Raw genomic sequence first — 12,468 nt, forward strand, 5'->3', positions numbered from 1 at the left:
CAAGGATCCCTCCACCCCCTGGAGATATATCCTCGGCACGAGAGGATAGCTGCTCATCCCCCAAGGAATGGGTCCCTTCTAAGGGATCGTTTCCCTCTTCCTCAGCTGGATGCTCTCCTTCCCCGAGACCATCGTTCTCCATGATAGCAGGAGAGCTATCATCCTTGGAGTGGGACACAGCTATAACGTCCCTGAAGGCCTCCTCCACACACCTCTCTGCCTCTCTCAGCTTTTCCAGGTCCGCCACCTTGGCCTCAAGGAAATGAAGTTGTTCCCGGAGAGCCAGGAGCTCATTGCACCAAGAACACACCCACGACTTCTGTCCAACAAGCAGATAGTCATACATGCTGCAGGCGGTGCAAAACACTGGAAAGCCCCCACACCCCTGCTGGCTTCTTACCTGCATAGTTTTGTTTAAGGTTTATTACGTCAATGGGTTGGAGACTGCGGTTTAGTTGAGGTCAGGAAACAGACGGGCCCTGGCCTCCTCGCTCTGCTGCTTAACTTGCCTTGATGCTTTGTCAGCTGGGGCCTTGACGCTTTGTCAGCTGGGGCTCCCTCTAGCTCGTGGAGCAGGCTCCCTCGCTAGGGTGCTCTGACTTTATATGTGTGGCTGGTTCCTCCCAGCTACTGCTGCCAGCCAATGATGTGTTACTTGAGGCTGATGACGATCAGCTGGGGCTTAACACTTTAGTATTCTCTCAGGCTTCCTTCCTTCCTGAGTGAGGGGCGAGGCTGTTTAAGCTTTTGGCTGCTTTTAATCTAATCAAGGGGCTGCGCCTTCCAGGCACGTCTTTTGTGTTTGTTGTTTTCCCACCTAGAACAGCCTGACCTTTCTTTAACCTAGGGAAACAGAGCTTGTGGTTGTGTTTCAGGAAGGCTGAAGCTGCCCTTTTTAGCAAGGACTGAGCTGACTCTCTCCCTGTATGTGTCGGTGGAGTTTTCTTTTCCCCCTTCTCTCCGACTGGAATTTAGCCTTGTTTACAGTGTCCCCTGAAGTTTTCCTGCTAGGGTGGTGTTGAAAACTAGCTTTCTATGGGCTTCCTTCTCCTAGGATCTGTCTCCTAAGATATAGGTTCTTTCAGGATTTGGCTCCTAGCTCAGGGTGACCTTGGGCTGCCCTTATTACTTATTGCTCTGAGCTGTTTTACTTCAATTAAGTAATGGAATAAATGGGAGCTACTACCCTCTTTTCTCTCTGCTGCTTAACTCGCCTTGACGCTTTGTCAGCTGGGGCCTTGATGCTTTGTCAGCTGGGGCTCCCTCTAGCTCATCATTATCCAAAGGACTGACAAACCCTTTGAGTTAGTGCTGCCTTTTACTTTTGCCATCTATTGATTTCCTGAATATTGTTTTATTACCTATTGTAAACTGTGCTGGAAATTTGTAACTGAAGTGTGGTATAAAATGTTTTTAAATAAATGTAATGCTTTTGGAATTATCTGATCCATCATTTGCAGAGTAGTCGTAGTGGTTGTCTATTAGAGCATTCTTTTACAGCTAACCACTATTACTACACTGCAAATGATGGATAAGATCATTTCAAAACCATCATTTATTAAAAACATTTTATACAATCCTTCAATTGCAAATTTCTAGGGCAGTTCACAATAATAACATATCCCTTAACTTATAACTTCCCTTATGGGCATTGTTCCGTCTTTTAGCCTTTACCCTTCTTTAGTCTTATCTTGTTGTACTGATTTTTTTCAGTAAAATAATATAGAATCATTAACTGCTAAAGATGCTCAGCAACTGAGGCATTGCCTGAATTCCAGAGATTTGCAATCCAGAGCTCAGGCAGGTGTACAAACAGGAGCTTGTTCCACACTGGAAGGTGCCACCAGCTCTGGCTTGCCTCGATTTCATCTCTTTGAAGGTGGGGACTGTCATCTAGCAAGGTAGCTTCTTCACCTTGTTATAAATGACAGGAAAGAAAGTGCATTCCCTCAACGTCCACCTCCCCTTCGTCAATAAAATACTGTGCTGTAATACCTTCCATTAAGCATGTCATGTCTTTCTGTAAGACGCATTTCTTTGAATAGATCCCCGCGCCTTATACCACACTGTTTCTGAATGTCCTTTGGGTTTCAGAAGTCATTTACCAAGTGGTGGGGAGAGGTAGGGGCTCATTTCCTAGCTAACACCCTTTCAAAGGGCCCCTTTGAACATTTTCTGTGTGACGTTTGTGAAGGATCAACCTTATGTGACAACAGCTGTTTTGTGGTGGGGACTTGCCAAGCAGAGGTTTCAACTTGTGAGTCTTGTGGCTCCGTTTTGCCCGTGAAAGTCACAGTAAGTTTAGAAACATGGAAGACTCCTCAGGCGCACAGGCGCCTTGTTCCCTCGCACTCCTACAATGCAAGCTTATATGTCTCTACTCAGAAGCAGGCCCTACTGAGTTCAGTGGGGCTTATATACGGAATGCATCCGACCCCTATTGCAAAACGCAACTCTAGGAACCCGCTTTATTACACAGATAAACTTTGCATCAGTTGTCCTGGGGGATTGGCCCGGCCTGCCAATGAGGGGAGGGAAGCGGCTTAGCCAATCCGCAAAGAAGCTGGGCGTCGCCTCCCCTCCCCTCCACTGCCTTTCTGCCGTGCCTTGGCTGCTTTAACTGCCTGTCTGAGTGGCGCGCTCTTACGCACAGAGGCGCTGCCGGGGAAATGGCGTTGAACTCGGCCTGGAAGCAAATGTCATGGCTCTATTACCAGTACCTGCTGGTCACCGCGCTCTATATGCTGGAGCCTTGGGAACGGAAGGTGTTCAGTATCCTTTTCTTTTGTTCCGCTGAGGGACCCGTGAAGGAAAGGTTGCTGCTACCGCTGGGAAGTTCCGGTTGAACTGGGTGCGCTGCACCAGGGCAGGGCAGGCAGGGCAGGGCGCCGTGGATGGGGAGTTGTGCTGGAAGGTAGAGGGAGACGGCCGCCTGGCTTTGGCCGAGAAAGAAGGCTGCGGGGCACCTACGAGCGGTGTGTGCGCAGTGAGCTTTAAGGGACTTGGGGGTAATCAGAGTTGTAGCGCAAACCTCAGGTTTGGGGCGAAAAAACGTAGACGTTGGATTTTCTGTCAGGTTGGCTCCTTGGAGGGAAAGTCATGACGAAACTTAACGTGTGTGTTTGTTCAGTATAGATATGCTTCCGCCTCGCTCTTCTTTCTCCCCTCCCAAAGTTCAGAGCGATTTATATGGGGCTCCCAGAGAAACTTTTTTTAGGTACTGCCCAGGTTTACATCTCTTTAGCTTTACCATTGCTATCGATTTAGGTACTCCAGGGCTAATCGCTGTGTTTGGCCGTGGGAGGGAAGGCGCTGCAGCCAACAGGTGACTGCTGGCATTTTCTTCACTTGGCTGCTTAGGATGGATTCTCTACCAAGATGGGAACATTTTGCTGTGTGTTTCGTAAGCGATGTTCAGTTAGCCTTGGCATCTGGTATTGTACACTGTAGTTCTGATTTTGTGGCTATTAAAGGGCTGTGTGAGTTATGCTAGAGCTCTGCCTAGTCCGTCCTGATGCTGAGAAAATCCAGGTTTGATAACAGAGTGCTTTGGGATGGCCCTAAGTGGGCGTGCACTGGAGTAACAGGAACAGTGAGGAATGAAGTACTGAGGTGCTTCTGCATGACTTCCCAAATTTCTCTGTGACCGAGATGGGAAGTAAATGGGGAAGGATTTTGAGGGTAAGAGGCTTTAAGTGCATGTAACTTGAGATGCTATGTTAAATCTCTTTGGGAGGTGTTAAAAAGGCCATATTAGGTTACTGGGTGGCTGTGCAATTGAGGTTTATGTTGCTGTGGTTTGGGACTTTAAAGCATGTTGGCTTTGGGTATTGTGTTTATCAGAGAGGAAGAGGATACAGTGTTGTGCTGCATGTTGTAGTTGAGCGTGAATGGATTTGAGGGTGGTTTTTCACTTGTGTGGTGAGCGATTGGGGCTGTAATTGCTGTGGTTTCCTGTGCAGGATTCACTTCAAAACAAGGTTGAGAATTTGTTATGGAAAAAAAAAGCTGTTGTCATTCATGATAACGTTTGTGCAGTTCATGAGGGATCAAACCGAGCTAATGAAGGAGAATGCTTCTTGATATGTTACTATTTATGTGCCAGAAACAAGGCCAAAAATACTCGTCTGCCTGCTACGTACCATGGTTTTAAATCATAAGGATACTCTTCACTTATGTTGCCAAAGTCTAAAGAGAAACAACATTGTGTGCCTGCCAAGAAGTAATGCACTCAGTATCTATTTCACAGGACTGCTAGTGTCTTTCTACCTTCCATCTTTTTGCTACTAATGAAGTCAAGTGTTGGATGAACCACCATTTCCTACATCCTCCAGGCACACTCCAGTTAGGGTGGAGCCTGATTAATCAAGCAGGTTTAAAAACTGATCAATTAATAGCTTAAATGGTGCAGCACTACCTAGAATATCTTTCTACCCTATCCCTTTCCAGTGGAAGCGAATGAGAGAGAATCTTGCAGATAAGCTAAAGCTAAATGGAGATCAGATTTGAACAATGGTCTTTATTTCAGCTAAATCACTTCTTTGATTCTGGGATAACTGTTCCATTCAACCAAGGATTTGTGCTTATCTTTTTTTACTAATAAATTTTCAAATGGTTCATTAAATCAAATAAAGGATGATAGCTTATTGCTGATTTCAGTTATGAAAGTATTCTGTATAAAATACCAGTTATACAGGTTAGGCCCACTAGGCCATTTGCAATGTGAAATAGCTCCTCTGGTTGCAGTCTACCGACTCCTTTGCAATTGGCACAGTTGCAGCAAATAATCTTTTAACAATGCTCTGTGCTTTGGTTTTGGTGCAGGCTACCACATGCTTTTAGCAATATAACCTCACAGTTCCTTCAAACCTGTAGCTGGCCATCAACACCATTACTTTGTTAATGGTGGTATTCATGTGTTACATTACTAGCTTACTTTGTTATACAGGTATGACATTTGCCTGCAAAAATAATAATGATGCAATATATATACTATGCTGCCATTGGTACACAAGTTGTCCAGATGGTTGTGTGTGCAGCTTATATCTACATAGTGCATTGTTGGATCTGCCAGTGCTGGTGACCAGGGAACAGCTTGCTGCTGGTAACTGGCAAATGATGACACTGACTATATATTGTCAGATGTTTATTCTTTGGAATTAGTGTATTGGTCAGCAACTGGTAGTTGTCCCAAATCAAATTTGGCCTAAATTTGCTAAATCTCTGTCTGTCTTCCCTCCTTTCTTTTGCTTGGGGCATCCTGTAGTGAGGAGTCCTAATTGTTTCTTTTCCATGTTTCTGAAGTCACCATAGGTGGGGCAGAGAAAAGTTGGTCCTCTCATTTTGTGAGTGTGCACACCTTGATCTCCTTTCCCACTTTGTGAAATATGTTTTAACTGCCACTGTGGCACCTTTATCTACCTGCGTAACTCCCACCACCACCACCACCACTCTGGTTCTGCTTCACGCAGTTCCTCTGGGCTGTTAGGGTGAGAAAAACTTGCCTGCTGGCAAAGCTATTATGAACTAGACTAGTGGTTCCCAAACATTTTTCCTTACAGACCACTTGAAAATTGCTGAGGGTCTTGGCAGACCACTTAATGGTTTTTCTGCTTGTTTTAGCAATTGTAATGCACTGTGCTGGATGCTGTATAATTTTTTAATTGAATTCAGATTAACCTTCTTAATACTAGCCTCCCATTAACTTTGCTGCTAAACCTCTCCACGTCTTTCAAGAGCCTCCTCTCCCCCTGTCATTTCTCGTCCATCCAGCTCACCTTTTTTGGCAGACACTGACATCTAGGAATGATGGAGCAGGTGATGCTCCCACTATTCATCACAGATACATTACAGACCACCTGAATGAAGCTCATAGATCACTGTTTGGAAACCCCTGAAACAGACTACACACACTCCCTACTTCACTTACATTGGCCCCATTCTGGATTCAGGTCCTGTAGCTCTAATTCTGTACCAGCCTGGATTCCACCTGAGAGCTGGTTTGTTCGGCCTCTTAAACTGAGCAAAAAGGAGAAGAGATTGATGAGAAACAGAAGAGAAATTTCTGTTGCCAGTGGTATGCAAATCAGATTTATTTTGGCCTTATCAAAAGCTATAATCATTAGTGAGGTTTAATGAAATCCAGCTACTTCATCTTAACTGGTTCAGTGATTATGCTGAGTTTCCAAATGTAGTAGTGTTATTAACTAGTATAGTCTTAATTTTCCCCAGTAAATATTCTGTGTTAGCCCAGCTGGCTGTACTTAAAACATTTTTATTCTCACTTGAGACATGGCTTTATAGCGTTCTTGCATTGTGACTGTCAACATGAGGTTTTCCTTTACTGCCATTCAGATTCCATGTTAATATCCATCCTTGGAATGTCACTTTACACTGGCTATGTTTTCATGCCTCAGCATATTATGGCAATATTGCACTATTTTGAAATTGTGCAGTGATGAAGAATGTCCTAAGTAGTGACCAGTCAGAAGGTGAAGAACTGTCCATCTACAATTAAGGAGTTCTACAAATGACAAAGCAAGCAAGGTGTGATTGCATCCACAACTGGCAGTCACCACTAAGGGATGCAACATAGCCTTTTTGGTGGCATTTTTTCTTTATAAGATTCCCTTGTGTAGTAATTTGTCTATTAACATTGTGATTGTTTGTACCTCTGATATCAGTATTTTCTTAACTTTGTGACAGTCCCAGTATTACACTGTAAAAGCTTTTCTTAATGTAACTTTGAGTACATTTTGCCTTCTATTTTTAATCAAAAACCATCTTATTAAATGGGGCTTAAAGCTTTTGCTATTGTATGGTATATGTCCATCTGGGTATATTTCTAGTAACACATTTTCTAAGAAAAAAGTGTTTAGATTCGTATGGAGATGTGGATATATTCATGGAATCTTACAAAACTTTGTTTGTAAGACCTAACTCAGGTGCTTCAATTGCTGTCTGGATTGTTCAACTGAATATTTGTGTATCATTCTATTTTGCTTTAGTAATAAATGGAAAGCCTTTGTTCCATTTGGAAAAGAATATGACCACCTAGCACCATATGTATGGAACAATATTTTGTAAGGAGAAAGTGCTGGACCTAACTCTGATCTGCGCACAAAGGCTTAGTTTTATGCATGCCACCTGGAGTTTTGTGATAACATCTTAAACCTGCTATTATAGCTTCTAACTGTATATGTTTGTTTCCCAAGGAGCATATTTTAATATAGACTGAGTTTAAAGACCATGGCTGTTGCTGTTGTCTATAGCATAATCATGTCTGTATTATGAACTCTTTACTGTAACTATTGTTCAAACTCCTTTGAATACCCAGACCAAATGACCAAAATATAATGTTTGAAGTGAACTTGAGTTGAAAACAACAGCAATAAGGAGCTGTCTACTAGGCTGAAGTCTTGTCTTAGTTTTTATAGCTTTTTTTCAGATTTGTATTCTGAAATGTAAGATGGCAATTTTTAAGGTGGGGGTTATTTCCCCCCCAAAATACAAGCTGAAAGCATATTTGATGCCTAATGAGTTGTTGCTTTAATTTTAGGAGACTGTATTGCAGGATAGGGATCCTGTGGCCCTCTAGATGTTGTTGGGCTCCCAAACTCAATTAGCCTCAGCCTGCATGGCCAATGGTCAGGGATGAGGAGGGTTTTAGTCCAGCAACATCTGGAGGTCCATAGGTTCCCCATCAGTGCTCTATTGAATAATACTCTTTCAGCAGTGCTCTAGAGAGACACAAAATATGTTATAAAATAATGTGGTGGGAGGATATTTATTTATTTATTATTAAATTTGTTAGTCGCCCATCTGGCTGGTTGTCCAGCCACTCTGGGCGACGTACAAGATAAAACAGTATATAAAACAATTAAAATTTAAAAACATTAAAAAACTAGCCCATCTCAAACGCGTGCCTAAAAAGCCAAGTCTTCAGGGTCCTGCGGAAGCTCATTATAGATGGGGCATGGCGTATATCACCTGGGAGAGAGTTCCAGAGGGTGGGGGCCACTATTGAGAAGGCCCTCTCTCGAGTCCTCACCAGCCTAGCTATTTTGACTGGTGGGATCCAGAGAAGGCCCTCTGAGGTCGATCTTGTTGAGCGGCATCCCTGTCGATGCTGGAGGCGCTTCTTCAGATAGGCTGGGCCACAACCGTATAGGGTTTTAAAGGTTAAAACCAACACCTTGAATTGGGTTCGGTACACAACCGGTAACCAATCCAACTCCTTCAACACAGGAGTGATGTGATCTCTACGGCGGCTGCCTGCAATCAGACGCGCCGCTGCATTCTGTACCAGCTGTAACTTCCGAACCATTTTCAAGGGTAACCCCACATAGAGCGCATTACAGTAGTCTAGGCGAGTGGTGATCAGGGCATGTACCACCGGTGGGAGCAGATGATTGGGAAGGTAGGGGCGTAGCCTCCGTATCAGATGGAGTTGATACAGAGCTGCTCGGCTCACAGCTGAAACTTGAGCCTCCATGGACAGCTGGGAGTCAAGAATGACCCCCAGGCTACGGACCTGGTCTTTCAAGGGCAATCGTACCCCGTTAAGCACCAGGTCTATATCTCCCAGCCTTCCCTTGTCTCCCACAAACAGCACCTCGGTTTTGTCAGGATTCAGTTTCAACTTATTCCTTCCCATCCAGCCACTCACCGACTCCAGACACTTGGACAGGGTTTCCACAGCCAACCTTGGTGAAGATTTAAATGAGAGATAGAGCTGCGTGTCATCCGCATACTGATGACATTGCAGCCCAAATCTCCTGATGATTGCTCCCAGCGGCTTTATATAGATGTTAAAGAGCATTGGAGAAAGGATAGAACCCTGTGGCACCCCACAAGTGAGGGGCCAGGGATCTGAAACCTCTTCCTCCAAGCTACTCTTTGGTACCTCCCAGAGAGGAAGGAATGGAACCACTGCAATACAGTGCCCCCAATACCTGACCTCTGCAGGCGATCCAAGAGGATAGCGTGGTCGACGGTATCAAAAGCCGCTGAGAGATCGAGGAGGACAAGGAAGGTGCCTTCGCCTCTATCCCATGCTCTTCTCATATCATCTACCAAGGCGACCAAGGCTGTTTCAGTCCCATGTCCCGGTCTGAAGCCCGACTGAAATGGATCCAGATAATCTGCTTCTTCCAAGTGTGCTTGCAACTGTTTAGCCACCACCCGCTCAACTGCCTTGCCTAAGAATGGCACATTTGAGACTGGGCGGAAGTTGTTCAGATCTTGAGGGTTCAAGGAGGACTTTTTTAAAATTGGTTTTATTATCGCTTCCTTGAGCACTAATGGCATTATTCCCTCTTCAAGCGATGCATTTATCATCAGCTTGATCCTCTCTCCCAGTCTATCTTTGCAGCTCATAATGAGCCACGAAGGGCAAGGATCAAGTAAGCAGGTGGTCGGCCTTAGAGTTGAAGTTGTCCACGTTATCAGAAGGAAGAAGCTGGAACCGATCCCACGCCACTGAAGCAACATTGTTCACCTCTGGCTCACTCTCTGTATCCACAGTGTACGGAATCTCGCTTTTAATACGATCGATTTTATCCGCAAAGTGTTTAGCAAACTCGTCACAGGAGACCTTATCATGTTCCATTGGTTCCGGAGCAACTGGACCGACCAGGCTCCGGACCACTTGGAATAGTCTCCTGGGACAGCACTCTGCAGATGCAATAGAGGCAGCATAAAAATCCTTTTTTGTTGCCCTTATTGCCACATGATAGGCTGCAGCAGCGGCTCTAACCAGTGTTCAATCGTCCTCAGAGCGAGACTTTCGCCACCGGCGCTCTAGCCGTCTCACCTCCCGCCTCAGAATATGTAACCGTGGGGTAAACCACGGCACCGTCTGAGTTCTATTCAGGGGGAGAGGGCGTTTTGGAGCCACTCGGTTTAATGCCCCGGTGATTTCGGCATTCCAGCCCCCCACCAGGGCTTCAGCCGAATGGTTCTCAGTTAATAGAACAAGGTGTGAGCTGGGAGGCGTCTGCTTCAAATGTCGCTTGAGCTCTTAGTAGGCAAGCTATTTCCTCTCAGCTTAAACCCCCAATTTTCAATAGGATATTACTGACATACCTTAGAGGGTTATTGGAAGGACTGCTTGGAAACGGTATGTACTTTAAGCACTTGAAATCAATGGAACTAGTTCTAAGCCTCGTTTTTCATGTGGAGTTCAGTCCCAACCAATTTTGCTGCCCTGGGCTCCTACTGGGAGAAAGGGCGGGATATAAATCTAATAAATAAATAAACTTTAGCTAGGTTGGGGCCATTATTAAATCATGTGGTTTAATATGTAGTTTAAAGGAGCTGACATAGGCAATCATGTATATGGGCATGGATTCAATTGGAAAATTGGGTTGCATTAGATTTATTTATTTATTTATTTATTAAACTTATATACCGCCCGACTAGCAATAGCTCTCTGGGTATGTTGGCAGCAGATGTGTGGCAGAAGAGGATCCATTGGATCCCCTTGCACTGGGGTGCAGTGCACTGGGGTGGGAAGAGGGAACTGTAAAGAGCAGCATAGTTATGTAGGGGGTAGGGAGTTGAATCATCCCTCAACAGCTTCAAGATATTCCCTGCCCATGCTGCATAAATAATAGCGATGTTATCTATGCTTCCCCCTTGCACCTCCCCCACAAATAGTAGCTCTGTGACACAGTCTGTGTTTCATTGGGAAAACAGTCAAAGGGGAAAGGGTGAAAACCTTCTCTCAGTGCCATGTTTTTGATATGATTTGAGGGCTCTTACACCTGCTCTTAACACTTCAAAACATGTGAGATCATTCACATCTCTCTCACACATATAGTTTGGTCCTCCCCCTATAAAGTTAGGGAGACAATATTCTCCCTTAATCTAACTTTTTTCTTTGGGTGGCTGCAATGTAAAAAAACTATTTTAATTTTATGAATTGTATTTCAGTTTTCCAAATAAAAATTCAGTTAGCTAATCAAAATCTTAATATCAAAATAAAACATTTAAAAGCAGTAGGAACTCCTCTTCGGATGCACACCTTAACATGGTGAAGGGGTTTGAGAGTGTCGAAGAAGCTGAGAGCAATGCCGTCAGGTGGCTAGACCAAGAGGCTAGACTCCTAGCAGGGGCACCCAAGGCGGAATGGTCAAAGCTGAGAAACCAGACTAAGATGCATCCAAACTTAAAGGAAGGCAATGGTAAACCACCTCTGAATACCTCTTACCACAAAAACCCTATGAACAGAGTATCCAAAATGCAACACGAGATAGTGCTGGAAGATGAGACCCCCAGGTCAGAAAGCACTCAACGAGCTACTGGGGAAGAACAAAGGACGAGTAGCGCTGTGACAATGATGCAGCTGGGTCAAAGCCGAAAGGAAGCCCAGAGGCTGATGTGCACAGATGCAAAAGGAGAGTCCGGAGTTGTACGACGCACACAATAGGAACATGGAATGTGAGAAGCATGAACCAGGGAAAGTTAGAAATTGTCAAGCAAGAAATGGAACGCATCAACATCACAATACTTGGCATGAGCGAGCTAAAATGGACGGGAATGGGACATTTCCAGTCAGGCAACTACAAAATATTTTATGCAGGAAATGAGAAATTAAGAAGAAATGGGGTTGCTTTAATAGTGAGAAGTGATGTAGCAAAAGCAATTAGGAGCTACAAGGCAAGGTCTGAGTTAGTGATATCAATGAGATTAAATGGGAAACCTATTAACATAACCATCATCCAAGTCTATGCTCCAACGGCAAATGCAGAAGAGGAGGAATTGGAGGGATCCCAGGGAATACAGTAATTATTGAACTATTGCCTTAATATCCCATGCAAGTAAGTAATGCTGAAGATTCTACAACAAAGGCTCTTGCCATATATGGAGCGAGAAATGCCAGACGTCCAAGCTGGATTTAGAAAGGGAAGAGGTACCAGAGATCATATTGCAAACATACGTTGGATAATGGAATGGAGCAAGGAATTTCAGAAGAAAATCACTCAGTGCTTTATAGATTACAGCAAAGCCTTTGACTGTGTAGATCATGAAAAACTATGGAATGCTTTAAAAGAAATGGGGGTGCCACAGCATCTGATTGTCCTCAGGGCTGTGGAGTTGGAGTCGTGGAGTCGGAGTCGGGAGCAATTTTGGGTGGAGTCTGAGTCTGAGTCAGTAGAAATGTTCCGACTCCGATTCCTTCATAAATGGCAAATGTATATTAACTAGTAATAACAAATTTACTGTAGTAAAATGGTAGCACAAGGCATTTCATCACCACCACGTGAATCCAGAGCTTGGAAAAGTTACTTTTTTAAAACTACAACTCCCATCAACCCCAGGGATTGGGCTCGTGGGAGTTGTAGTTCAAAAAAGTAACTTTTCCATGCTCTGGATTCACGTGGTGGTGATGAAATGCCTTGTGCTACCATTTTACTACAGTAAATGTGTTATTACTTGTTAATATACATTTGTCATTTATGAAGA

The 12,468-nt window shown here is 44.3% G+C and overlaps 1 protein-coding gene across 1 annotated transcript; it reads left to right on the forward strand.

Moving 5' to 3' along the window:
* Nucleotides 1-2,558: 2,558 nt before the first annotated feature.
* LOC133377883 (serine palmitoyltransferase small subunit A-like) lies at nucleotides 2,559-7,247 on the forward strand. The gene is made up of 2 exons (XM_061612681.1): nucleotides 2,559-2,772; nucleotides 6,355-7,247. Exons 1-2 carry the CDS (start codon nucleotides 2,670-2,672, stop codon nucleotides 6,456-6,458), a joined length of 207 nt encoding a protein of 68 aa, XP_061468665.1. The 5' UTR covers nucleotides 2,559-2,669; the 3' UTR covers nucleotides 6,459-7,247.
* The last annotated feature ends 5,221 nt before the right edge of the window (nucleotides 7,248-12,468 follow it).

The sequence above is a fragment of the Rhineura floridana genome, chromosome 2 (genome assembly GCF_030035675.1).
Source record: "Rhineura floridana isolate rRhiFlo1 chromosome 2, rRhiFlo1.hap2, whole genome shotgun sequence".
Lineage (NCBI taxonomy): Eukaryota > Metazoa > Chordata > Lepidosauria > Squamata > Rhineuridae > Rhineura > Rhineura floridana.